Source organism: Glycine max, chromosome 3 (assembly GCF_000004515.6).
Source record: "Glycine max cultivar Williams 82 chromosome 3, Glycine_max_v4.0, whole genome shotgun sequence".
Taxonomy (NCBI): domain Eukaryota; kingdom Viridiplantae; phylum Streptophyta; class Magnoliopsida; order Fabales; family Fabaceae; genus Glycine; species Glycine max.
In genome coordinates, this window is record NC_016090.4 from 146,248 (window position 1) to 173,779 (window position 27,532).

The 27,532-nt window shown below is 33.8% G+C and overlaps 4 protein-coding genes across 9 annotated transcripts; all 4 read left to right on the top strand.

Moving 5' to 3' along the window:
* Positions 1-1,494: 1,494 nt before the first annotated feature.
* LOC100806274 (putative DEAD-box ATP-dependent RNA helicase 29) lies at positions 1,495-6,674 on the top strand. Of its 2 annotated transcripts, none has more exons than XM_003521801.5 (11): positions 1,495-1,952; positions 2,047-3,208; positions 3,305-3,362; positions 3,536-3,643; positions 3,817-3,865; positions 4,648-4,724; positions 4,872-4,924; positions 5,205-5,286; positions 5,395-5,451; positions 5,579-5,717; positions 6,075-6,674. In XM_003521801.5, the coding sequence occupies exons 1-11, from the start codon at positions 1,607-1,609 to the stop codon at positions 6,278-6,280; spliced, it is 2,337 nt and encodes a 778-aa protein (XP_003521849.1). In that variant the 5' UTR covers positions 1,495-1,606; the 3' UTR covers positions 6,281-6,674. The 2 variants fall into 2 exon arrangements, with proteins under 2 accessions (XP_003521849.1, XP_006576276.1); XM_006576213.4 differs by having other exon boundaries at positions 4,651-4,724.
* A 1,607-nt stretch (positions 6,675-8,281) lies between these two features.
* On the top strand, positions 8,282-12,332 carry LOC100805207 (pentatricopeptide repeat-containing protein At1g09220, mitochondrial). 4 transcript variants are annotated; one of them, XR_005890847.1, is made up of 4 exons: positions 8,282-8,645; positions 11,420-11,443; positions 11,858-12,008; positions 12,116-12,332. XR_005890847.1 is itself a non-coding variant. In XM_041014292.1 (2 exons), the coding sequence occupies exons 1-2, from the start codon at positions 8,564-8,566 to the stop codon at positions 10,311-10,313; spliced, it is 1,554 nt and encodes a 517-aa protein (XP_040870226.1). In that variant the 5' UTR covers positions 8,287-8,563; the 3' UTR covers positions 10,314-11,053. The 4 variants fall into 4 exon arrangements, 1 of the variants encoding a protein (XP_040870226.1); XR_003266429.2 differs by having other exon boundaries at positions 11,420-12,008; XR_005890848.1 differs by lacking the exon at positions 11,420-11,443 and having other exon boundaries at positions 8,536-8,645.
* Positions 12,333-14,323: 1,991 nt separating this feature from the next.
* Positions 14,324-19,959, top strand: LOC100781151 (KH domain-containing protein At2g38610). Of its 2 annotated transcripts, XM_041014293.1 has the most exons (8): positions 14,408-14,762; positions 14,841-14,929; positions 15,552-15,703; positions 17,317-17,433; positions 17,526-17,642; positions 17,774-17,917; positions 18,560-18,709; positions 19,539-19,959. In XM_041014293.1, exons 1-7 carry the CDS (start codon positions 14,683-14,685, stop codon positions 18,704-18,706), a joined length of 846 nt encoding a protein of 281 aa, XP_040870227.1. In that variant the 5' UTR covers positions 14,408-14,682; the 3' UTR covers positions 18,707-18,709; positions 19,539-19,959. The 2 variants fall into 2 exon arrangements, with proteins under 2 accessions (XP_003521946.1, XP_040870227.1); XM_003521898.4 differs by lacking the exon at positions 19,539-19,959 and having other exon boundaries at positions 14,324-14,762; positions 18,560-19,228.
* A 3,349-nt stretch (positions 19,960-23,308) lies between these two features.
* B15-3-5 (syringolide-induced protein B15-3-5) lies at positions 23,309-26,427 on the top strand. The gene is made up of 3 exons (NM_001250207.1): positions 23,309-23,724; positions 23,818-24,030; positions 26,096-26,427. Exons 1-3 carry the CDS (start codon positions 23,411-23,413, stop codon positions 26,271-26,273), a joined length of 705 nt encoding a protein of 234 aa, NP_001237136.1. The 5' UTR covers positions 23,309-23,410; the 3' UTR covers positions 26,274-26,427.
* The last annotated feature ends 1,105 nt before the right edge of the window (positions 26,428-27,532 follow it).

Consider the following 27,532-nt stretch of genomic DNA (forward strand, 5'->3'; position numbering starts at 1 on the left):
CTCATTCAATGAGTGAATTTTCCTCATTCGTCACATTCATATATGCAGCATTTATATATTTTTTACTTTATAATAATTTTGATCTAATTTTTATTTTCTATAATAATTTTGTTGTTGCTAATGAAAAAATATTTATTTTCTCTGGTTCTTACTACAGGTGTAAACATTTGATTTGGTGAGTCCAACCCCAAATTTAAAGAAAAAGATTGGTTTTTCTGCAAATGTTTTGAAAGCTTTATATTCGAGAAAAGATTTTGGATTTTGTGTTGACAATAAAGACATGAAAAATAAACTCAATAAGGGTTGAGTTGACATAGATATATGCATCCAGTTTGAAATTCCTTAGTTTTCCTTTTTTTTTTTTTATTTCCACACACTTGCAACTTTTATTCTTTTCTTCCTCTATCTTATTCTTGTGGGGATCTTTTTTTTTTTTTTTTTCATTTTACAATTTTAATATATATATATATATATATATATATATGACATCATTTTATTGTTAATTCATGATAATTCAAAGAGACCATGTTACTTGATCTAAAAAAATGGGTAGTTACAACATACAAAGCTTACTTGGCCCAATTAAATATGAAAATAATAAATGAGTAGTTTTAAAATCAAAATTAACTACAGCTCCTTATCTATTGCTCTCCTTTTAACTTATCAGTACTAATGAATAAGATTGTACGTTGTTGGATTTTCTTTTTTCAGTTTATCTAAGTTGAAATTTTTAAAATGAAAAAATTTAGATAACAAAAAATATTTAAAATTCTAAAGAAATTAAAATATGTATGTTTTCCTTTTTAAAATTATTAAAAATATGTTATTAAACATATAATTATTCAATCTCTCTATATTTTCCCCATTTTTAATATAATTATTTTTGTTATTCTTCTTTATTAAAAGAGACTGTATTTCATGAGATTAGAGCAAACTTATACATTAAATGAGAACTTATTTTCGTTGAGATTTTTAATTAAATATAAAAAGCATATCTTAAAAAAACTATAAGATAAAATTAAAAGGAAATATATTTGAGTTGAAGATAGGTGAAACTAATATGATAAATAGTATTAACTTATTTCTGTTCTGTTGAGATTCTCAAATTTAAAAATAAAAAATATTAAAAATTTATTGATAAGTATAATCATTTGAGAAATTTTTTTCAAGATAAAAATCTAAAATTATTCAAGTTTACTATTTTTATTTTATTGATATTTTTTTTATAGTTAACTAAAAATAATTATCAACTACACACGTACGAACAATAAATAAATATGATAACAGAATATAAATACATGTATTTTTATTTTGAATTTTATGTATGTAATATTTGTAAATTTTTAATTTTTTATATAATTTAATTTATTTATATTACTGTAATACACATTAATTAATTTACAGTACTATAAGATAAAAAAAATAATAATTTGAAGGCAAAAAGCACGATAGTGCAGTAAAAATACGAAGACAGACGCTGTTTCCGCTTGTTAAAATAAAACTGGTGAAATGAAAGTGAATAGTATAAAACCCTACTTATATGGGTTTGGGGGATGAAACTCGAAGCCGTTCCTCTTAGATACAGGTATAGCTCCTAAGACGAAAGATGGGACGCGAAGCGACGAAGAAGAAGAAGATGAATAAGAATGCAAAATCTGGGGGTTTTGAATCACTTGGTCTGAATCCCAATGTGTTCAAAGGAATCAAGCGCAAAGGGTACAAAGTGCCCACTCCGATTCAGCGGAAGACCATGCCCCTCATCCTTTCTGGCTCCGACGTCGTTGCCATGGCTCGCACTGGCTCTGGCAAAACGGCGGCGTTTCTTGTCCCCATGCTTCACCGCCTCAACCAGCATATCCCTCAGTCTGGTGTCAGAGCCCTCATTCTATCCCCTACCAGGGACTTGGCCCTTCAGACTCTCAAGTTCACCAAAGAGCTTGGCCACTTCACAGGTCCACCTTCAATTCAACTTTTTTTTTTTTTCATTTTCTGTTTCTTTGATTTCATTTCATTTTATTCTGTTTTTTTTCTTTTTCTTTCGATCAGACCTTCGTGTTAGTTTGTTAGTTGGTGGAGATAGTATGGAGATTCAGTTTGAGGAATTAGCTCAGAGTCCTGACATCATAATTGCCACTCCTGGTAGGCTCATGCACCATTTGTCTGAGGTTGATGACATGTCATTGCGCAGCGTCGAGTATGTTGTTTTCGACGAGGCTGATTGTTTATTTGGCATGGGTTTCGCCGAGCAGTTGCATCAGATTCTTGCTCAGCTCGGGGAGAACCGTCAGACCTTGCTTTTCAGTGCCACACTGCCCAGTGCCCTTGCTGAATTTGCCAAGGCTGGTTTGAGAGACCCTCAGCTTGTCCGCCTTGACTTAGAAACTAGAATTAGCCCTGACTTGAAGCTTGCCTTCTTCACTTTGAGGCAGGAGGAGAAGTACTCCGCCTTGCTCTATTTGGTTCGGGAGCACATTGGTTCTGATCAGCAGACATTGATTTTTGTGTCCACCAAGCATCATGTGGAGTTTCTCAATGTTTTGTTTCGCGAAGAGGGTATTGAGCCATCTGTGTGTTATGGCGACATGGACCAAGATGCTCGCAAAATCCATGTATCGAGGTTTAGGGCTAGAAAGACAATGTTGTTGATTGTGACAGATGTTGCGGCCCGGGGCATTGACATTCCATTACTTGATAATGTTATCAATTGGGACTTTCCCCCCAAGCCTAAAATATTTGTCCATCGAGTTGGAAGGGCTGCAAGGGCTGGTCGAACTGGGACTGCATATTCTTTTGTGACTCCTGAGGATATGGCTTACCTTTTGGATCTTCATTTGTTTCTTTCGAAACCAATCAAACCTGCTCCCACCGAAGAAGAGTTCTTGCAGGATATGGATGGAGTAATGTCTAGATGTGAACAGGCAATGGCAAATAGAGAAACCATTTATGGTCGTTTCCCACAAAAAGTCATCGACCTTGTTTCAGACAGAGTTAGGGAAATTATTGATACTTCTGCGGAACTGGAATTATTGCAGAGAACCTGTAAAAATGCATTTCGTTTATATTCAAAAACAAAACCCTTACCCGCAAAGGAGTCCATTAGAAGAGTAAAGGATTTGCCTCATGAAGGGCTGCATCCAATGTTCATGAATGTGTTGGAAACAGGGGAGTTAACGGCACTTGCATTTTCTGAGCATTTGAAAAAGTTTAGGTGAGTGCAAGATTATGCTAATTATGCTGATATCCTTTTTACTTACATTCTTTCAGTATATTTTATAGTTGCACTACTTTAATAATTCAATATCAGGCCAAAGCAGACTATTTTGGAAGCTGAAGGGGAAGCAGCTAAATCAAAGCATCAACAGGTGGATTTCTACTTTAATACACTATACATATTATGTCCATTTTAGAATCCCATATTTTAGTCTAATTCAATATGTTACAGGTGGATTTCTACTTCTAAATACATTATCCATATGATGTGCATGTATGTATTGTTGTCTTTCTACTTTACCTAAATGATTCTCAATAATTGCAGGGCCCTTCTGGCCAATGGGTCGATGTGATGAAAAGGAAAAGAGCCATTCATGAGAATATTATAAATTTGGTTCGTGAACAGCAGCAGTCTAAGAGTAATAAGGAAAAGGTATGTGGCTATTGTTGTAATTTGGATTTGGACAATTCAAACTCCTTTTTTAGAAAACATGCCTTGTTCTGCTGACTGATTGGAATCAATCTAGTTGTTAGTTTTATTTTGGATTTTGTTTTCTATATATTCATTTCTTGGGGATATATATGTTCATACTTTGTTCCTTGCAGGAGGAAATTCAATCAGAAATCAGTCCTTCCATGGAGAAAGGAAGAAAAGGTGTTGTTTCATTTATTGTCATTGAACTTTCCTTAAGTTTGATCGTTGTATTTTTCAGTTTGTAAAGTGAATGGTTTTCATCATAAAGTATTTTATACCCTTGATTTAAGTAAGTGTCTTATGCTTGGTTTTATGTTATTTGTTAATCATGGTCAGTCTAGTTTCTATTTCAACCAAAGATGTAGATATGTGGTTAGGGTGATTTCTATACTTCAAGAACATGTCATAGGCTTTAGCAAAAGAGAAATATCAAAAGAAAGGGGAAAAAGATCACTATTGAATATAATAATTGAAGATTACTATTGAATATAATTGATTAATGACAAAAAAAGGAACTACCAAAATATTAATAACAAGGCTGGCAGAGTAGTCTGATGGTTGTATTAATTGCTTGCTTTCACTGTATTGAGTTGACCTTATACCCTCTAAGGATAGTCACTGACAATTACTACCTATAACTGTAAATTCATTTTTATAACTATGACAGATAATAGTTTAATATACTCGATTCTAGAAGATGGAAGCTCTGTCTAACTTGGCCTTGACTTGATATGTTTTATCAAGCAAGTGCCTTTCTAGTGTCACAGTTGAAAGAACATAGTGCCTCAACCTTATTACTTCTTTCTTAGCAGTTAAGATTGGGTCATTGTAAGAATTGTCGGTTAAAATTGATAGAAAATTTCTTACTTGGGTATGCTTTATTAGGATTTTTTTGAGTGAAAGACTAGAAGGGGAAGATAAAATGTAATGATTAATTTCTTATTCTGTTACTTGAGTTTTAGCAGCACGTGGTTCTAAGAGGAAGCCCCAAAGTTTCAAGGATGAGGATCACTATATAAGTTCAATACCAAAAAATCAAGTAAGTCACTACCTGTATTACTATTATTTATATTTATCTGAATTACATAGTTCATCATACAGATATATACTATATTCTGTGATGGTTATACTTTTGAAACTAAAAAGTTGGCTACTTATATAACTTGTCCCTTGCTATCATTCTCAGCATATGGAGGCTGGCCTTACAGTAAAAGCTAATGAAGACTTTGCTTCTAATAGGTATTTTTTTCTTTTATTAATTGTTTAGGTATTTGCTATTTTTTGTTGGTGGGTGGGGGGTTAGTGTGAACCAAAACATCCTGCTGGCCCATATTATAAATCATTAGTTCAGAACCAAAAAGCTGGAACTATAAAACTTTTGGCTGATTGTGTTTGCGCTTTGGTGTTTAATTTGTTTGCTATTATATTATAGTGACTTTGAACATACCATACCATACTTTCTAATGGTTTTAGCTTTTGCTTGTTCGGCTTTGGTCTTAATGATGTTCAATATTTTTAGATTGGAAGCAGCTGTCCTTGATCTAGTGGCAGATGATGGTACTGGCATTAAGAAACAAAGATCTATGTATCACTGGGATAAGGTAATGCTAAAGTTGTAGTTGAACTATAAAAGAAGACAAAAAAGCTAATTTTGAAATTATATATATATTGAAAAATTGTCATTTATCTCATAAAACTTTTGGTGTCAGAGGGGTAAAAAGTACATCAAGTTAAACAATGGTGACCGTGTTGCTGCAAATGGAAAGGTACAATATTTATAAGGCCCCATCGTTTATGTTGGTACTTACAAGGCAAGATGAGATTATTTTATTCACCTACCTGTAAGAATTAGGACATAACATATTAACATCTATATTTTCTATTCGAGTATAGATAAAGACAGAGAGTGGTGCAAAAACAAAGGCAAACAAGACTGGTATATATAAGAAGTGGAAAGAACGCTCACATGGTAGGATATCACTTAAAGGGACAAATAATGATGGTGATTCTCAGGAATCAACAAGTTTGGCAGGTACTTAGTTTGCTTCCCCCTTTGATTTTTATGTTTGATGAACACTGTTATATTGTTTCCTCATTAAGATTTATCTCGGCATTTGCATGTAAAATGCCCATATATGTGTTTTGCCTTCTTTAGAAATTGGTTGTAGTTTTTTTTTTTGTTTAAATAAACTAATCCCTTTCATCAAAATCCTGAATCTCATTTTTTTAAAAATTCTCACATATTCTGTCATGTTTCTCAAATTTCTAGTACATAGTTGTGCGCGTTGTAACTGCTGGTTGGTAATGTCAAAGAATGATGTATGGTTGTAGGATATTTTTGCTAGTATAAAAGCTAAACGCAGAAACTTTATGCATTCATGTTATACAGGATCTTACCAAAGAGGTCGTAGGAATTTTAAAGGCAGCAAGAAGCAGCATTCAATGCCCAATGCTCATGTGCGTTCAGAGATCAAAGATATGGATCAAATTCGAAAGGAGAGGCAGACAAAAGCCAACAGGGTTTCTTATATAAAGAGCAAGTCGACAAAGGGTAAAAAGTTTGGTAAAAATGGTAAAAAAAGAAAAGGCAAATAGAGTTTGTTTGAAGCTCTGGAAATTAATTAGTTCAGGAGAAAAAGGTTTGCCATCAAAATTCTTGCGGGAAGTGTTGTGCCATAAATTTTTATATTTTGGAGTGAGTAGGGGGGAAGTGAGAAACCCAACTGAGAAAAAAGTGACTTTTTGTTTTTGTTTTTTTCTTGGTTCGCCAACAAATTTTGTTTGTTCAAGGTAATGATTCTTGCACTTGTTGTACATGGATCACACACCTGTGCACTTCCTTTTATCCTTGAAGTTCCCTTTTTGTGCTTTTGGTGCTCTATGGGTGTATTTCTGTTGCAGTTTAATTTGGATAACTATCAACTTTGGCGGTATCGAGCTATTTCAATTTCAGTCTTTAGTTGAAATAAGCATGAATGTTTGAAGTGAAGCGGACTCCAGTTTCTTATTTCAAATGACTTCAGTTTTCGTTTGTAATGTCAGTCAAATAATATGCGGTAGTATGATTATTACTGCAAATGATATATGGTAATTGTTAGAAAAAGTTTCTTGTTTAATACTAATTGATAAAATTTCTTACTAGCTATAAATTAAATATTAATTTGATAAAGCAACTATCAGGAACTTTCTCATTATTTGAAACTTGAATGTGATATTGGTTTAGTAATTTTATTCGTTCTTAGTACTTAGAAATCCAGCGGACCGGGGATTTTTTGCATAGCGGATCTGTGTTAAATCATGGAGGAAAATGTATCACGGAGTCTTGTTCTAATTTTTTATACTGATTTAAGTGCTCATTCTATAAAGAAGTGACAATTGTTTAACATGGTCGATCAGACATTTTTTTTATCCTGGTCTATAACAAGTTCCAAATCCTGCTCAGACATGCATGTGTTTTATATAAATACTAAATAGGAATCAGATTATATAGGCCTGTGCTATTCACTTTCCTTTTTAACTCTTCGCACTTTTTACCAATTTTTTTGTAATTTTCTTTGACAGAAATATCTTTTATGAAAATTATAAAAGAAGTGTGAAAAGTAAAATGTCTTCTCTTAAAAGTCACATCATGGGTCTGGGGAACTTTCCTAGATTGCATGTCGTAGACCTTTTAGGATTTTATTAAACCCATAAAGAATATCACACTAACAAATTAGCTCTAATGTCACATTAACAATGAGTAGCAACAATTCAAATAATGTCCATAATCATGTCTAAATAACTTCATATATAGAACTTACCAGGTCATGAAAATTAAAGAGTTTTGTCCTTGTTTATTTTCTCCTTTTATTAAAATTTGTAATTTATAAATAGGTGAAATATAAATCGAAAATATGTAAAAAAAATAATTAATTAAATTAATGAAACATTATTTATCAATGATAAAACGTAAATTAAAATTTTAAAAATCCATGATACATTTATAATTTTTGCTTAATGTTTTTCAAAACAATTTAATAATACATTCTGTAATCTATGACGTCTATAATAACATTAGATAAAGGGAATATGCATATTAGTAATTACTTCTTAGTCTCTCTTATTATAAGACTTATGCCCTTAATAAATAAAAAATAACTATACAAATCTAAAAATTTCTACTATTTTTTCTCCACTCTTTTTGGGAAACCTTCTCCCATCACTAATTTTTTATTTCCTTTTCATTCTCTCTCACTCAATTATCTCTCAGGGCATAACTTCATCTCTATATTGTTATATATCTTAATCTACAACACCTTCAAGCATAATTTAACTCATTGAAGGAAAGCATTTTCAAATTGGTGAAGGACACATGCGCTTTTAGCAACTATATGTGATATATGTGATTCCAAATCATTGTACAATCAATTTAATAATGTTTGGTGAACGTTTTTGATATTTTCTCTTACATTACGTGTTTCAGTGCCATTGATTAATGGTTACATAGCAAGTTGAAGGGTGACTACTATAACCTAGTACGTAACTGCACACTTTCTCTTAATTGGTCCTTTACATTCTTGCTCATGTTATATCCCTTTCTTTGATTTACAGAACGTACGTAAGCAAACCACATTGCAACATCATCATTCTTCCAATCAGAAAGTCCTTGCGAGAAGATGACAATTTCTTGGATTGTTGTTATAGTTGACATTGGCTTACTGCTTTTTTTTTTTTCTGGTTAACTTAAAATCACTTTTCAGGGTAAAGTATTATTTTATAATTATAACCAAGTGTAAACTTCTCCTTTACACAAAATCTCTAAAAGAATCACTTTGTTTTACTAAATTTTACAATTATAAAGCAAATGGACCCTGAATCCCTAGGCATTACAGGTTTGAAATGGCTGTGTCACTGTGGAGAAGTCGCACTGCTTCATCAGCACTGAACTTGTTCGCCAATACTCTTTGCCGTTTCTCTTCTGGTACATTCATTTATCCTCTCATTTTCAGCAATTAGAACATTTAAATTGAGTTTCACAGAATTTTTATAGCAGATGGAGAAAGATGGTAAAAATATTGGAAATTGTGAATGAAATACAATATATATTGCCAATGGCCATTGCATGATTATGCTTGGTATGCCACTCTTGAAACTGAGGCAACCTCTTTCACTTCCAGGTTGTGTAGCAGAAGCAACCATATCCACAACCACCATCTCTCCCCGTTTTCCGTATGCTTCATCCTCTCCCAAACCCAAACACCCACAACACTTGCTCTCCCTTCTTCTCAGAGACCCTTCTCAACGCCAACCTCTCCAACAAGTCCACTCTCACATCATCACCTCTGGCCTCTTCTACAACCCTTTTCACAACACCCTCACTTGTTTACTCCTCTTCAACAACGTCATCCGTTGTTACTCTTTTGGCCCTTATCCCCACGAAGCTCTTCACTTCTTCACATACACCCAACATTGCCACACTTTCTTGACATACCCTTCCCTGGACACCTTCTCTTTTGCCTTCCTCTGCCATGCTTCTGCCAACCCAAATTACACCCACTTTGGGACTCAGCTCCACGCCCTTGTTTTCAAGGTTGGTTTTCAGTTTCATGTCTATGTGAAAACTGGGCTGCTGCAAATGTACTCAAGTTCGGGCCTTTTAGTTGAAGCAGCACAGGTGTTCTACGAAATGCAGCACAGAAACTTAGTTAGTTGGAATGTTTTTATTACTGGTTTGATTAAATGGGGTGAGGTTGAACTTGCTTGTTCCGTGTTTAATCAGATGCCTGCTCGGAGTGTAGTGTCATGGACTCTTGTTATTGATGGATACACACGAAGGAATCAACCCATCAAAGCTTTAACTTTGTTTAGGAAAATGATTGAAGTTGATGGCATAGAACCTACTGAAGTTACTCTTTTGACCATTTTTCCAGCTATTGCAAATATCGGGTGTATTAAGATATGCCAATCAGTTCATGTTTATGTAGAGAAAAGAGGCTTCAATGCCTTTGATGTACGCATTACAAATGCATTACTTGACTTGTATGCCAAGTGTGGATGCATAGCTAGTATGAGTAGATTCTTTCAGGAGATACCTGATCAGAGGAGGAATTTGGTATCATGGACTTCAACTATCTCTGGTTTTGCAATGAATGGGATGGGGAGGGAAGCTCTAGAGAGTTTTGAAAGCATGGAGAAGACTGGGCTGAGGCCGAACCATGTGACATTCCTTGGTGTTTTGAGTGCCTGTAGTCATGGCGGGCTGGTTGAGGAGGGGATCAATTTTTTTGTTAAAATGGTAAAGGATTGGTGCCTTGTACCAGACATCAAGCATTATGGTTGTGTGATAGATATGCTGGGGAGGGCTGGGAGGTTAGAAGAAGCTGAAAAGGTTGCTTTACAGGTACCTCATGAGGTTGCCAATGCTGTGATGTGGAGGACGCTGCTGGGTGCTTGCAGTGTTCATAACAATGTTGAAATTGGTCAGAGGGTGACCAATAAAATACTGGAGATGGAGAGAGGACATGGTGGGGATTATGTTCTTATGTCCAATATTCTGGTTGGTGTTGGGAGATTTAAGGACGCAGAGAGGTTAAGGGAGGTGATAGATAAGAGAATTGCCTTTAAACTTCCTGGCTACAGTTTTGTCTAGATGAAAACAGATAGTTCAAGCGCATGTTCATGGTACCCGTGAGAGACATTGGCTCTGATAATGGAGTTCCACAAAAGAGGATTGTGCAGTCCCTCAAAAGGAGGGATTGCATCGAACACTTGGCCAGCGTCAGAGAGAAAGTCAAAGTGGGCCTAAACGGCTATGAGCTTGGTGGCCAAGAAGAGCAAACTATGCGCAGAGGTGAGAACCAATTGAGAGTTAAGTTGGAGAGCTTGTTGGAGAGTGAGACAATATTGAAAAAAAGCGCTGAAGGAGTCATTAAGTTCATCATTGTGGGTGACATGTGGACGTGGGAGGTTGAACGAGAGATGATAAAACTGGGTTGGAATCGTGAAGAGAGTTTGTAGAAGCGCTCAGGGGCTGCATTGAGCATTAATGAAGCTTTTATTACTCTCTCAGTCGTAGTGCTAGAGATCAAATACTTTGAAGGTGGGGTTTCATGGGAATCGGAAGATGTAGGTGCATGTTGGGGTGCTTTCTGGCCCAACTGCAGGGCCTAATAAATATCCTTAAGAAGGTCCAATCCAAACTTGCAGGTGTCATGAAATAGCTGAAGCAGAATGGAAAGGATGAGATTATGTAGAATAAAATTAGAACAATTCGGATACGCACCAATAGTGTAGAGGGTTTTTGTACTGTCATTACTTATAAATTTTTGTGTATGATAAGCTTGTTGATTTTAATAATGATTATTTTAGAAGTGATGCTAAATTGATTTATTGGTTGATATTTTTAAACTGACATTATCACTTTATATTTGGCTGGATTTGGTTGGAGGCCATTTACGGTAGATCCTAAGTTATTTTTGTTTTTTTGCACTGGTTGGCCGTGTGTTTGTCTAAGTTGACAACCAAGAGAAAGTAAATATAAAAATCTCTTCACAACTAAAAGATTAATCAAAGTGATTACCGTATGAAAGCTTCTCTGTTCCTGATTTCCAACAATAAGATGGTTGAGTCAGGGAGGGAAGGTATTATTCTACATACTAGAGCTTGAGAAAAAAATGTTTAATTTGTACCATGTTTTAAGATATTTTGCACCAACTTAATCTGCTAGCTTGAAGTGATTTCAACATAATATTTCAGGAAAAAGGCAAAGGTACAAAAGAGGTAAACCATCTGAACTTCAGCTGAATGCTAACAAATCAACTTAGACTCCTTTGAAGTTCATGCCAACCTTCAGGGAGTAAAATGTGAAGCAGAAACCTTGCATGACTTTAAATCTAGTCTAGAAACTGTTGTTCATCATTTCAAAGGAATTAATTATTTAGCTTTTAAAAAATTCAAAATAATGTAAATAAGTCGTTTGTTTACATTCCCTAGGGAAGTCTCAAACTGGACATATCTTGTCATCTGACATTGGAATTTGTTGAGTTATTTGTCTCTCTCTCAGAAATTTTCGAACTGTGCATTGGAGGGGATATGTTGGACAGATTGCTGGTCTATAAAGGAACAATGCATGCATTTGCAATCACACATGCCTTTCATCATCCCCCTCATGCTTATTGTGCTTTCTTATATCAGAATGGCTACCGTGTTTGATCAGCCCCGAGATGTTCATTCTGGTAAGCAGTCTTGGAATTTTAAGGCGAGTGTAATTCAATCTCGGCACATGTTTCCTCTAAATGATCCAAAGAAGTATTATGCCTTTGAGATTGTTCTTCTCGACTCACATGTAAGTTATGCGTATGCTTTTTTTGCATTAGTTACACTAATGGGAAATTCTGCGTTTAATCAGCTTGATCCGTTTATGGCGTTTTTTGTTTTTTGTTCTGATACCAGGGATAAAAAATACAGGGCCCATGCTGAGGAAATTTAACCGATGTGTAGACAAAGGATGTTTCTGTAAGATGAGTTTTTTCGGAGTTATACCCAATGCGGGTTCCTACATGGCTACGAAGCACTATTACATATTGTTGTTTCATGGCAAAACTACAGGACTACCAGCAGAATTGTGTTTTTTTGCTTAATATTTAGTATAAAAGCTGCTTTTGTAAAATCATTTTTTAATCTAAGAAAATTTGAATTTTTTTTTATAAAAATATTTTTTATTGAAAATAATCGTCCCAGCGACACAATATGTATGTACATGAGAAATCAAAACTATGTGCATGATTTGAATGCATATATTTCTCATGATATAACATGCAAACCTTATCAATTTTTCTATTTTAAACATGCGGGCAATGGCACTTAAGTTCCGAAATTCCATGCTTTTTCTGATGCCACATGGAACCAACCAACAAAGCAACCCTCCATCTCATCTAATGGGCTTTTGTACCTTTGAATGAGATAAAATTCTAATCAACCTAGTAAGAAATTTAAGTAACACACTAATATTCTTCATATTGAACTCAGTATCAAGATTAGTTTTTGGTAAAATCACTTTCTTTATAAAAAAATGTGATTTTCTTTTTTATATTATATATACATATATACAAATTGGTGGTGGATGCACATGTCACGTTGTTGTTGCAGCATTGCCTACCACAGCATATTTTATTTATTTATTTGTAAATAAATGTAAAATGATATAGGAAAAATATTGATTTATCTTTTTAATTTTTTTATAATATTGGCAATGAAAAAAATTAAAAAAATATTTTCAAAATATAAAAATGCATAAAAGATAAATGTAATTTATATAGATTATATATTTTGAATTTTTTATCATGACATTATGTATTTTTTAAAAGTTTGTGATAATTTTCTATTAAAAAATATTAAATTTATTGTTTTTAGTCCCTATACATCAAAGTGTGGTTTATAAACAAATTTGTTAAGGTATTCCTATAATACCAAGTTACCAACAAGTTCACAAAATAGTGAGGTGTAACATGTCTTTTGTTCATGTCGTGTTTGAGGCTAGTATTGGAAAAAAAATTCATTCTTCATGGATAATTTACTGCTATTTTAGTCGGTATCAAGTTAGCTTGGAGGACAAACATGTAAGTGTCCTGTCTATAACATTGGTTGTCTATAACATTGGTTGGAGTGTTACAGTTTTAACCTTGTTAGCAGCTATCTAGGGGGTGTGTGACTGACATATATGAGTAAGGGATAAACTGTATTAGCAAATTTATTTGCAACATGTTATATACATTAAACCTTTGAGTGATTACATTGTTGGAAGATTTGCTAATCCCCATAATAGGTAGGCATGCATTCATTGAGATATTATTTCCAAAACAGAAGTGTTCATCAATAAGTGCTGGAGATGAAGTGGACCCAAGAGAATGCAGATGCCATGGAAGATATAGCTAGTTACAAGAGTATCCAAGTGCAATGTTAATTTATTTGGTTTAAGTTCTTTCAGCCTGTAAATGGTATTATGGAGACTTTGTAATAACCTTTCTAATTATTTACTTGAACTCCTTCAAATGATTTATAAGTAAGTTAATTGTAATAAATTTAACAGTGAAATTTACAGATAAAGTTTGTGAGGGAAAAAACAGAGTGTGGGAAGAACATTAAAATATTTTTATAGAAATATACAAATTAAGGTATAGGTTTTGATGATAAATGAATTGTGAATTTATACGAGAAAAGTTGTTATGAAAATTCATTTTTTAAGATGAAGTTGCTAGGGAAGAAAACACAACATAAAACAAATTACCAACATAACATAAAATAGGAGGGGTGAATACTGAATAGCCAAGTGTTTAGGTAGAGTAAAAATAGTTTTATTTAAAGAATTTTACTATAAAATAAAATTTACCTCAAATGATTTAGATGACAACTAGTGGATTTATTGGGAAAGTGTTTTAAAATTAAGTACATGATTTATTTGTTTTTGCCAAGATGTGGCTAGTGACATAAGTCATATTTATCTAGGAAAGGACATGGTGAGATGTGGGATAAAAGAGAGGGTGGATCCAGCCAAGAGTGCTTTGGCAAACATCATAATCGTTGTCCATTGGAGTTTCCTTTGCTTTGTCTCTTTTTCATTCTTTATTATTACTCAACACAACCCACAACCCCTTGTGTTGTGGTGTTGTTTCTCTGCATGCCCAACACGTGTCTCCACATGCTTCACGGTCAAATCTTCTCCTTTACCTCGCTTCTCTCCAACAACTGTCATAGTCCTCTCTGCACCACAAATATCCATCTATCTTTTACCGCTTTAATTCATTCAAGCATTAGTTTCCAATTTTCTCACTACTATAGTAACACAACGCAGTTTGTGGACAAACTAAGCAATACTAATTAATTAAAAGGGAAATAAATAAATAAATAAGGATTTGTTTTGTTGGATGTAAATTTGAGATAGTTGTTGCATTTGACGACACACGACACAGACACTAAACTAAACCTACAACGGCTGGTCTGGTTTAGGTTTAGGTTGAGCGATGTCGGGTCTGTATAACTCCAACTTCTCACCAGTGAGGGCTGCTTCTCCTCAGATTAGAACCAACCCAGAAGTCGACAGGTTTGTATGCTATTGAACACTTGAACTTCAACTAGGGCTGACGTCAATCACTCTGAATTGAATTGTTTGTGTTTTCAGTCAGTACCTTACGGAGTTGCTGGCAGAGCATCAGAAGCTTGGTCCCTTCATGCAAGCCCTTCCCATATGCAGTCGTCTCTTAAATCAAGGTTTCTTTCTTTTCTTTTCTATTCTATTCTGGATCTCTCTCTTTCTCTATTTATAATTCATTGCCACTCACTTCACTTCCAACTTATTGTTGGGTTTAGTTTGAACGGGTGCCCTGCTTTATGTTTTGATGACTACACTGGAACAAGTCAAGAAGATCCTTCTGACTTGTATTCTGTATAAGAAATTTAAAATTTTATAAGTATTTGGCATGGTTTCGGATTTATCAAGTTGGGAAAAATGAGTTTTTAATGCTTGGATTGGATGAGAGGTAAAGAGCGGGAAGGGAAAAGTGACCAAAATTATAACCTTTAAGGAGGTAGATGTGTTTCCCCACTACCCCCCTCCTAAACAGCAAAATTTGGGGCAAGCAGGGGAGCAATCTATTTCTATTTTAACTAATAAGGGCAAGTATTTATCATTTCTTGTACTTTAACATTTTAGGAGAGAAGGTCTTTGACAAGTTCATTACTGATATAGTTCATTTCACAATATCTACTCTTTCATCTTATTCAAAAAACAATACAAATATTTATTTATTGATTGTTCTTTTCTATTTAGTTGGGGTATGATTTTAAGTAGTACATATGGGTTTCTCATTACAACAGTTCTCTCTATGTGCAGAAATATTAAGAGTTTCTGGAATGCTGTCCAATCAAGGTTTTGGTGACTTTGACAGACTGCGGCATAGAAGCCCTAGTCCTATGGCTTCTTCAAACCTCATGTCAAGTGTCACTGGAACGGGATTGGGTGGATGGAATAGTCTTCAGCAGGAGGTGACTGCTACATCCAAACTTTGTACCTCAATTTATGCTTGTCATAGTTTGAATATCATCTGTTCATGGAGATATGAATTTTGTTTTTGCTACTTTAGATTATTACATGACTAGTAAAAGACTGTTATACGCACACACACATATATGTGTATGTATATATTCTCACATATGCTTATTTAATTTCTATATTTGAAAATGCTAACTAAGATGTTGTCATTTACAGTTAGCCCAATGGCCTGGATTGTGATGCGAGGTTTATTCATCGCATGATATATTGTGCTTACTCCTTTGGTAGTACTTTTGTCAAATAACAGAATGCAAAGAAAGTCAATCCTGTTCGTGGTAAAAGCAAAACATGTTGGCTATATGTGAGCCAAGTACCTTGGAAAAGAGAGAAAAGTGAATTTTTGAGTTTCCCCATCATTGACTATATGCAAAACAATTGAGTTGGGATACACTGTGATTAGATTAAATGATGTGGAGTGGAGCCATGAACTCTTTATTAATATGTAACTATCTAAAAGATAAATGACGGGGGGTTGGGGGTAATTGTTGTGGGCAGGGGAGTGAAATTTATGGTGGGGATTTGGCACATCATTGTTAGCTATACAACCCTGATCCTGACTTAAGATAGCACCGGGTTATGTAGTTAATTTTAGTGAACGACCTGGTAAATCAAGGGATGTTAAATGAAAGGGCATGACTGAATTTTAAATGGCTTAGAAATTGGGCTTAGGGCATAACTCAATCCCACAAAACTAGCTTCTAAAGTGAGGACTGTCGAAGCTTAATAAATTCTATTTAAGTCATATTTATAGTCGATGTGAGGCTAAACCACCACCCTTGAGGCTGCAATTAAGGCAGCCCCTAAAGAGGCCGCAACCACAACTAAGAGGCTGGCTAGGGGTGATTGCAATTAAGGTGGCTTTTCAACAAAATGTATATGTTTATTAGTAGGAATGTTATTGGAAGATGGATGAGTAGTCAAGAAATCAAATAAATGCTTCCAAATTACAGAAAAGAAAGAATAGTGGCACTATCATGATAGAGGATTCAAAAACCCATTTTTTTATCCCTGAAACAACACTGTTTAGGATTTTTGGGGGGTAAAGTTGTGTCTCCCCCATTTTCTAATGTATTTTTTGCTTCGTAAACATAATAGGATTTGAAACCCTTCTTCCTTCAACATTCCGCAAAAAGTTACCTATATTTTGACCTTTGTCTTCATACTTTACATACCTTTGTAACTGTGTTCCATTCTTTAATTAGACTTTCCAGTTTACATTCTGCCAATTTTTATATCTAATTTGCTGCATTCTTTTATTATTATTTTCACCATCATCTGACTTCATAACTATGTTCTTATTGCTCCTAGAGTCCTAGGCAGTGATTATTTGCATAAACTGTGACTTATTTATCATGAATTTATTTAATTATGGGTTCTTTTTCATTTTTGAGTATTATATGTGTAGTATAAATTATTTTCTGGTTTTCTTTTTTTAAATGTCAAAAAGACTTTGTCCCTCGTTCTAGCTCTTCAGCATGCTCTTTTCTTGCAGTATTTGAGCTTTTATATATAGATAATGTTATTCCTTTTCCCCCCTGCTAAACAGAGATTACGCGGAACTCCTGGAATGGCAATGGACTGGCAAGTTGCACCTGCAAGTCCTAGTTCATACACAGTTAAGAGGATTTTGCGCTTGGAAATTCCAGTTGATGCATACCCCAACGTAAGCTCTTATATATCGATTCCATTTTAATAAAGACAAATCAATTACTTGATCCGACAGCTGAAAATTTTCTTTTCTCTTTGTCGCATCAGTTCAATTTTGTTGGAAGGCTTCTGGGACCTAGAGGCAATTCTCTGAAACGGGTAGAAGCTTCTACAGGTTGTCGTGTGTATATTAGAGGAAAGGGTTCAATAAAAGATCCAGACAAGGTAATGAAGGCCTTGATATGACTTTCCAGGTCTAATATTGCAAAGTGTGAAATAAATATGATGCTTATTTTTATTGATCTATATATTATTCTTGTGTAACGACTGAGATTATTATCCTTTCAATCGTAAAGGAAGAAAAATTAAGAGGAAGACCAGGCTATGAGCATCTCAATGAGCAACTCCATATTTTGATTGAGGCTGATTTACCTGCTAATATTGTTGACATAAGGCTCCGGCAGGCTCAGGAAATTATAGAAGAACTACTCAAACCTGTGGTAAGTTCCTTCACACCGTGTCTTAGTCTTCTGCCCTGTGGGTTATGCTGTGTGAACTGACTGCTATTGAGGTTTACTTTTATCTCTGGCCAGTATTATTAAGTTTGTGATCCCTAAATGTGTATACATATTTAAAAGCTTGAAACTTCCCTAGGAAATGTGAACAAACGACTTATTTACATTGTTTTGAATTTTTTTAAAGTTAATAGTTAATTCCTTTGAAATGATGAACAACAGTTTCTAGACTAGATTTAAACTCATTCAAGGTTTCTGCTTCACATTTTACTCTCTGAAGTTTGGCATGAACTTCAAAGGAGTCTAAGTTGATTTATTAGCATTCAGTTGAAGTTCAGATGGTTTACCTTTTGTACCTTTGCCTTTTTTCTGAAATATTCTGTTGGAATCACTTGAAGCTAGCAGATTAAGTTGGTGCAAAATATCTTAAAACATGGTGCAAATTAAACATTTTTTCTCTAGCTCTAGTATGTAGAACAATACCTTCCCTCCCTGACTCAACCATCTTATTGTTGGAAATCAGAAACACAGAAACTTCCATGCAGTAATCACTTTGTTAATTAGTCTTTTAGTTGTGAAGAGATTTTTATATTTACTTTCTCTTGGTTGTCAACTTTTGATATGCAGGAAGAGTCTGAGGACTATATTAAGAGGCAGCAGTTGCGTGAATTGGCTATGCTGAATTCAAATTTCAGAGAAGAGAGTCCCGGACCAAGTGGAAGTGTATCTCCATTCAATTCCAGTGGAATGAAACGAGCTAAAACTGGCCGATGAAAGGTTTCCTTATTACTTGTAGATGGTGCTATTGTTTTGGAGCTATCTCAATCAAAGCATATCTATGAAAGAAAGACTAACAATTATTATTGCTGGCTAGCATTCTGGGGGTTTTAAATCCTCGCCTTTTATCCTACATTTTTTCTTCTAAAACAACAGGAGTCAAAGCTAGGAAGATTTTTAGAAAGAAAAAAATGATAATATAATTGAGTATTGAGAATAGGTGTGTTCAAATGAGTCTTTTTCTTGCACACATTTCATACATTTATTATTTAATTTATTCTTGTGTCAGTAACTTGTGAGAAGATGGAATACACATGTGATGGGTGAACTTTTAGGTCTTAAATGGATTAAGTTTTGTGGGCATTTGACATGCCAGGTCTCAAAGATTGGTTATAACATAGGTTGAATTCTTTTTAGTTGTTTGTCTCAAAACATTTGTATTTTATTTCCTGTGTTACAGTTGTTGAACTATACATGCCATGTAACAGATATCTTACCATGTATCAGCCGAAGGAAAAACTAGTATTTTTTTATATAGAATATAGTATATACTATATTTGTTGAGAGAATGTTTTAGATTTATGCCATGTCAAATGTTTGGTTTTTGTGAACTCCTTCAGAACCTGACACAAAGTTAGATATCAATCCCACGAACAAAGGAATTAATAAGTGATAACAGGTCTTAATTAACCCCTTCAACCTGTTCTGGGTTCGACGGGTCTGAGTTTATTTTGCAATCAGATCTGGTTTTTGTAATGGATTCGGACGAGAAGCAATTTTTTTGCGGTGGGTTTGGTGATGGTGTAGTTTGTGGTGGGTTTTGCAACAGGTGATTTGCGATGGCAACAAAGGTGTTTCTTCATAGTGGTAGGGATAGATCAGCTCTATATTGGCAATGACGATGTTGCTGTTAAACTTTTGCAATATGCGAATGATACGCTTTTCATCGGAAGAGTGTCGAGGATAATGCTTTTGCAATAAAGAGTATGTTGAGGTGCTTTAAATTTGTAGACTTCTCAAGGTGAACTTCTTCAAGACTACATTTGGAGCTATTGGAGTGGATTCAAATACAAACATAAGGTTTGCCAAGTTGTTGAATTGTAGACTCATGAGCTTTCCTTTAAGTATTTAGGACTTCCAATAGGGTGAAAATCCACATAAAGAACTTTTTTTGGAGACCGATTGATGTGAATCCCCCTTGCCTTGATTCAGATCAATTATAGAATGGAATTCACACACCAATTGAGCTAGAACCGTATTTTAACTTTTATTCATTTTCAGTCTATAGAACTTGGATTGGAACGATTCCAAAGCGAGGTAAAAGAGAATATTCTGAAATGCAATTTAGGCACAAAAAACACCAAAAAGGTTAAGTAAAATGAGAAATAAGCAAATAAGAAATTTGAACAGAATTAACTTTGTGAAAATTAAACAAGGAAACAAAAAATATGAAAAGAAGAACAAGATAGGCATCAGAAACAATGATTTTGATAATTCTTGAGGATCGCTACAAGAATTGAACAATTCTTGATAAGATCAAATGATTCAAGGAAGAATCTTAGTAGAGACAATTCTCACGCTTCAATGATAAAATCAACAAAAGTCGTTCTCCATTCACTTCACAATCGATTTATACAAATGAGTTCTCATATACTTGGTAGAAAATAAAAGAAAAATAAAATCTCAACATTGTAAAAATAACTAAAATGCATCAGTGGTTCAATGAGACTTAATTAAGCTTGAGATCTAAGTCTCAAAACTAGCTACAAGAACTTTATTATTATTATTATTTTATTAAATGTCTTAACCAATAATTATCTTCTATTCTCACTCTAAGCAAGCAATACATGTGAGGATAACCTCTCTTTCCTAAAATGCATCTATATCCAGTCACCTGGTTCAAATGTTACATTTTTTCTTTCTTTGTTTGTATATTTTGTATACCCATCTATTTTCTTCTCAATTTGGACCTTGACTTTCTCATGCAACTTCTTGACACATTTTGCTTTATCTTTAAATTAAGAAATGTTAGGTAAAAGCAACAAATCTAAAGGAGTCAAAGGATTATTACCGTAAACAATTTCAAATGGTGACATCTCAGTAGTACTATGTATAATCCTATTATAAGCAAATTCAACATGTGGTAAACACTCTTGCCAAGTCCTAAGATTTTTCTTAATAACAACTCTAAGAAGGATAGAAAGAGTTCTATTGACTAACTCAGTTTGTCCATTGGTTTGGGGATGACATGTAGATAAAAATAACAATTTAGTTTCAATCGTACCCCACAGGGTTCACCAAAAATGACTAAGAAATTTAGAATTTCGGTCACTTACAATACTCATAGGTAAACCATGTAATATTACCACATATTTGAAGAGCAAATAAGCAACATGATAAGCGTCATCTACCTTCTTGCATGCTATGAAGTGAACCATCTTAGAAAACCTATCAACCACCACCAAAAATTGAGTAATTTCCTCCCTTGGACCGAGGCAAAACTAAAACAAAATTCATTGAAATGTTAATCAAAGGATGTTCAGGAACTAATAATGGAGTATACAAAACCATGTGGCATGAACTTGGATTTAACTTTCTTGCAAATAAGACATTTATCACAAAACTTATGCACATCATGCGTCATGTGAGGCCAATAGAAATGCTCATGCAAGATGTCACATGTCTTTTGTACCCCAAAGTGTCCCATTAAGCTCCCTTCACGTGCCTCTCTAATAAACAAGTCCAAATATGATGTGTGACGAGATCTAGTTGGTGATGATTGTTGTTCTTCTTCCTCGGTGTGGTAAAAAGATCTTAGGAAGGTTTGTGAGGATAGGTTGTTTGATAACATGTTTGAATGGAAGTGGGCATGTGTGGGAGCACAAGATTTTGAGAAGATTGTTGGTTGGGTAGGAGAAGCTTAGCGGAAAAGTTTCCTTGGTTATTTATTAATTCACTTCCACAAGGTGAGTTGATAAAGGACTTGGGATGTTGGGATGTTAGGAGGAAGATAGATGGAATTGGGACTTTAAATGGCGTGAGGGTTGCTTTGTGTGGGAAAGTGATGTTTTAGGTGTGAGATGAAAAACCTGTTGAATATGGTCAAGGATAAACCTAATGGATGGCTACAGTTGCTTGATAATAATGGTTCATTCGCGATTAAATCTGCATATGCCACTATTCAGGACCTAAGAATGGGAGGTATAGCGGAAGAATTGTTCATTCAATTGTGGAAGGTGGATGCCCCCCGGAAGGCACTACATATGCTTTGGAGGCTATTATTTCTCAATAGATTACCTGTGCGGGAAAATTTATTCAAGAGAAACATCCAACTATCATCAAGTGGCTCAATGTGTGTGTGTGTGTGTGTTATGCAAGACCCTTCTAATTTTGTACATGATCATATATTTCTTACAAGACCCTTCTAATTTGGCTTCCGACTCTTAAATTTCTAAATGGAGGGTCATTTGGAGATCTGTTGTGTGGTGTACATGGAATACACAAAATCATTGTGTATTTAATGGTGAAACCATTGACAGGGATTCTCTTATGCAAAGTATTCTTTTCACTACATGGAGATGGTTGATTGGTCTACCCTCTAGCTTTTCTAGCTTATTCCTTCTCCCAGTGGTGTATATGCCTTGGAACTTGTATCTCTTGTGGATGTTGAAGCTGAAAGGGTGACGTGGAATTTGGTGGATCTAGGGCGGAGATGATGGAAGGGCTATGGAAGTGAATACTACACTATGAAGCATGGCTACGTACTCCTAAAATCTTGTCATACACGTATTGGTGTGCGTACACAGTACCCATACTCATTGGGTACTTGTGGGTACGTACCCAAAATATTTATAAAAAAAATGAATACTTAATTTAGATATGGATTGAGCTCGTACTCAAGTTTAATAACTAAAAATATTATTGTTTTAAAAAATTAGATTTTTCATTAATCCTTTTTTAGCATTTTTTTTCTCCTTCATGACTCCTTTGACAACACTTAGAGCCTACAGGACTCCATCTCTGGTTGTCACGACACACGATAAAGTCTTCCAATCATTAATATTTTAGTTTATTGCCTATTAGTATTTGGACAATTGTTGTATTGCAATTTTTTGTAGTGCCTTTAATCTCTTTTTATGTTATAAATTATATTTATTTGTGTTTTTTTTATCATTTATAAAATATAATCATGTTTATATTAAATACTATTGTTTATATATACATATTTTAAAAAAAATTGTATTAACATACCCGTACCCTACATTTCCAAGCAATTAACTATTTTATTAGTACAAATTTCTAATTAATTTGTTTGATTAACTACCTTGAGAAAAAGATTACTGAAAAGTTTAATACAAATTTTATTATTAATGAATTTTATAATATAAAAAAAACGTTTTATTTATTTAACATTTAATATTTGACTTTTTTTTCTTCCCCTATATTAAATCCTAAATCCGTCCCTGGTGCCTCGTGGAAATAGAGGAGCGGAAAGGCAAAGACCTTTTCGTTTTAATTTCTATGAAGTTTCCTGTGGACCCCACAAGTTTTGGGATTAAAAGTCACACTGAGCTGCTCCTTCTCATTCATCCTGATGCCAATTAACTAGCCACCTGCTTCCTTCCTTCTCCGAATTTTGCTGTTGATTAAAATCGTGCAGGGCAAGAATATTTGTTAGCCTTATTAACCAAAGTAGTATTCATGAACCAAAAGGGTCATGAGAAGAAAATTGAAAAACCAGATGATGAGTCAGAGAGCTATGGTCGGAGTTGGAGGCTAACGGTTGAAGCAAACAATGCGCGTCCATGGAGGATTGTTCCAGACAACTGCTACAACCACCTTCAGAACTACATGTCTGGTGGACAATACCAGCTTGACCTTAACCTCGTCGTCCAACATATCTTGTCCTATGCCCATGAGATTCCTCTTGCTGCCGACGGCATGGATGCCTGGATTTTGGATGTTGATGACACTTGCATCTCCAACATTGATTATTACAAAGGAAGGCGATTCGGGTAAACTAAATGTCATTATGTTCATTCATTGTTTTCTATATAATCAATTAAATACATGGCATACATATATATGATGATGATGTGCGCGCGCAGGTGCGACCCATTTGACTCAGCGATATTCAAGGCATGGATTATGAAGGGAAAGTGTCCCGCAAATCCTGCCGTGCTAGAACTGTTTAACGCCTTGATAAAGAAAGGATTCAAAGTGTTCTTGCTTACTGGTAGAGACCAAGCAACTCTCGCTCAAATCACCACTAACAACTTGCGTAACCAGGGATTCATCGGCTACCAACGTCTTATTCTCAGGTAAATTCATGCAAATTAATATCTTTAATCTTATATATATAACTCACTACTTAAGACAAAAGAGCATCTGTGGAAATTGAAATGCTAAGATAACATAGTAGAACATTTTAGTAATTTATTTCATCTACCTTTGGATGGAGATGATAACATGGTGTGTATCAAATTATGTAATTAATGTACGTCCTCGGTCACTAGTATTAACTAAGAAATTAATAAATATATATTCTTATTTTATTGTATTAAAAATGGTATGGCCTCTAATCTATACGAAGAGAGAGCATAGGATAGGATAAAACAGAAGGCGTAATTGATGGTATGATGCGGATTCCAATTATTTGTTGACCTTGCGTAAGCGTAACTTCCTAGAAGGACTCCTGTTCTACTATACTATGAGTTTCGTCTCTATCCACTCATTATTTAACATGTTCTTCAGTCAAACTTTTTTCGACGAATACTCCACATTACAACCATATATGCAACCATTTCCAATTTTATTAATTGTGGAAAACAATTTTTAATTTTCATTCTCATATAATTAAGTCGGCAACTAATAAAACGGCCGGTGGAATTAGGTATCTATTTATCTGCATATACAGTTGTAAAGGAAACGACATAAAATCTTATAAAGTGAGTTGACAAAGTCCTTAATTTGTCCGAAGCATTGCCATTTAATTTGCCTTGTCTTCATTTTCTGCTGTTTGACGGCCAGTGGCATGGATATTGTCATGAGAAAGAAAAAGGACATGGAAAATGTGCACAAATCGTGCATTTCTACGTCCAATTTTTCCAATGGCACGAGATTCTATTTATATTGAATGACTTTCATTAGTATATGTTACATATCACATCATGCAACGAATACTTGCTTCCTTAAAATAAGAATGCGAATTTGAGTTTTGAAAAACAGCATTTCTCCGGCAAATAAATAAATTTAATTTTTATAAGTGGTTAATGTACTAAACGATACTTTTGATGACACCAAAAATGTTATATCAAAGTGCTTGGCATGTCATTAGGACAGAAAACAATATAAATATACTAAGATTAATATCTGTGTTCGAGTGCGCGTGCAATTTTCACCCACTAATTCTCTATCTTGCATTTAGGGATGAGACTGGTGTCCGCTATTTATTATAATTAGTAGTATAATTTAAGGAAAAAGTATTCATAGAGATCGAATATATTATTTTACACCTAGCTAGAGAGAAAATATAAAAAAATATAAATATTATGATGTAACATAAATAAAGAGATAAAGAGAAATTACAATGTTAGTTAGATGTTTACAAAATGTGAATATATATGTATCATTACTCTAATTTAAGATAAGATAGGATTATGTATTAACTAAATAAAAGTTTGTCCCTTAATCAATGTTTAAGGTTGATTCTTAGGTTGGACAACTGATTGTAGCACTTTCTTCTAAAATAACCAATGGTGGAAAGTAAATTATGAGAGTCAAATACTATTAACTAACTACCGAAAGACATATTAGTAAATAATACTAATTAATTATAAAAAAAGGTATTAGTTCAAGGTAACGTTTGAATGAAGAAAAAAGGGCAATAGACTTGGTCAACTATATACTATAACTTTATAAACTCATGGTTGTATTACAAAGTCTACACCGCCATGCTGACAATGCATAAATTGGACTGCGTCCGTATTGTCCTAGTGAACGTCCGTGCATGCAAAATCAATAAAGAAAGATTTCGAAAGCTTCCTCTTTATTTACTTTTGGTCTATTTCTATCTAGTATATATGCTGTACGAGACAACTAAAAGCGCCAAACACACCATTCACTTTTGATGGAAAGTCCTCGCTTAACCAGCTCTTAATATTGGTTAACGAAGACTTGTAATCTTCAGGGGTCTTGGGTCAATTATGCAAAGGTTGATTAATCATGAGGTAAAGTTAACAAATAGAATCTATTAAGATCAGCTTAATGATGAAATATTTGAATAATTGATTTGTACAAAATCTTTAATTTATTAAATTTTGTTGCCACTATTGTATACACACAAATTAAAAAAAGTTAACAATTTATATTGTTTGGTTGTTGTAGGAGTGCTCAATACAAAGGACAAAGTGCAGTGAGATACAAGTCAGCAATTCGGAAGGAGATAGAAGGAGAAGGGTACAGGATACGGGGAAATGTGGGAGACCAGTGGAGTGATCTTCAAGGAGAGTGTTTGGGCAATCGTACATTCAAGCTCCCTAATCCCATGTATTTCATTTCTTGATCAACAAAATCTAGCTATATTATTTACTAGTATTTTCCTTCAACTTAATTTCTATCTATCTGCATTCTCCCTTCTTCTAAGCCTTAGGGAACTTATTTTCGACTTAGCTTGTACTCAAGAAACCAATAAATGCATTGGCTACGTACTCAATTTATCTTGCCTTGTTTGATTTTATGGCTATTATCACAATATTATATGACTTGGTGTTATGCAACTGAACCGAGTCATGCATACTCATTTTGGAGCGAATTGAACTATATATATTGGCTCATATACTTCAACAAAAAACTTATTTTATCCTTACAAACTTATTAGTTTGAAAACCTTTTATGTTTTTATTTATTTTTTTATTAATAATTACAAAAATATTATATATTATTATTTTTATTTTGAATATTTCTACAAAAGACAATAAAAACATGATTTTTTGTTATTTTTCATTTTTTATACAAAATCTTTAAAATCATAAACCAGAATAATAATATGGTGACATTTTTATAATTTCCAAATACTAAAAAAAAAGACAAGCATCCTGAAATCAAACAAATCCCTAGGTTTTTCGCTAAATGTTTGCCTTATTTTTTCTCCAAGCAAGCACATCCTTTTTATATTCACATATTTTTTGTTCCCATTTTTTTTTACATTTCTCTTTTTCTTAAAATCTTAAAATGAGCTAATGAGATAACTCTAGTACTCTACAATATTTATTTAAGTCTTGAATTCTCTTATATTCAAAACATATATCTCATTTTGATTCACTATAACAATGTTTAGATTTATTTTTCCCTTATAAATATTCTTGCATACAATTCATGCGAGAAATCGTTACTTAGGCTCAAGGTAACTTTAATTTTGTAAAAACAAAACAGAAAAGTATTTTTTTTTTACTTTTTACCTTTTGAGACAATAGTATATCAATATGAAATCTTTTTATATTAACATCAAATAAATCTTTTTTTATAAACCATAGATATTCTTTAGGAGAAATAATTCTACATGTGTCTTATAGGATCATTATTAACGGTGTACTTTTTTCTCTAAGTATTTATGTCTTATAGGATCATTATTAACGGTGTATTTTTTTCTCTAAAAGTATTTATGTCAGAATTTGAACTTAAGACCACTAACTAAATTAAAGCAATTTTATTATAGTTGATCCATAGATTTGGTGGTTTAATATCAAATAAAATTTACTCGTTTAACCATACCAGTTTAATTAAATTTATTTTAAATATTATCTCAAAATTCCAACTCCTATT

Excerpts from the sequence above, each read along its gene's own strand:
- LOC100806274 (XM_003521801.5), top strand. The coding sequence starts at position 1,607 with ATGGGACGCGAAGCGACGAAGAAGAAGAAGATGAATAAGAATGCAAAA. Across the intron at positions 5,287-5,394 it reads CTATGTATCACTGGGATAAG|AGGGGTAAAAAGTACATCAA; the intron begins GTAATGCTAAAG and ends TTTTGGTGTCAG. Across the intron at positions 5,718-6,074 it reads GGAATCAACAAGTTTGGCAG|GATCTTACCAAAGAGGTCGT; the intron begins GTACTTAGTTTG and ends CATGTTATACAG.
- LOC100805207 (XM_041014292.1), top strand. The coding sequence starts at position 8,564 with ATGGCTGTGTCACTGTGGAGAAGTCGCACTGCTTCATCAGCACTGAAC. Across the intron at positions 8,646-8,841 it reads TCTTTGCCGTTTCTCTTCTG|GTTGTGTAGCAGAAGCAACC; the intron begins GTACATTCATTT and ends TTTCACTTCCAG.
- LOC100781151 (XM_003521898.4), top strand. The coding sequence starts at position 14,683 with ATGTCGGGTCTGTATAACTCCAACTTCTCACCAGTGAGGGCTGCTTCT. Across the intron at positions 15,704-17,316 it reads GGAATAGTCTTCAGCAGGAG|AGATTACGCGGAACTCCTGG; the intron begins GTGACTGCTACA and ends CCTGCTAAACAG. Across the intron at positions 17,434-17,525 it reads CAGTTGATGCATACCCCAAC|TTCAATTTTGTTGGAAGGCT; the intron begins GTAAGCTCTTAT and ends TTGTCGCATCAG.
- B15-3-5 (NM_001250207.1), top strand. The coding sequence starts at position 23,411 with ATGAACCAAAAGGGTCATGAGAAGAAAATTGAAAAACCAGATGATGAG. Across the intron at positions 23,725-23,817 it reads TACAAAGGAAGGCGATTCGG|GTGCGACCCATTTGACTCAG; the intron begins GTAAACTAAATG and ends GTGCGCGCGCAG. Across the intron at positions 24,031-26,095 it reads TACCAACGTCTTATTCTCAG|GAGTGCTCAATACAAAGGAC; the intron begins GTAAATTCATGC and ends TGGTTGTTGTAG.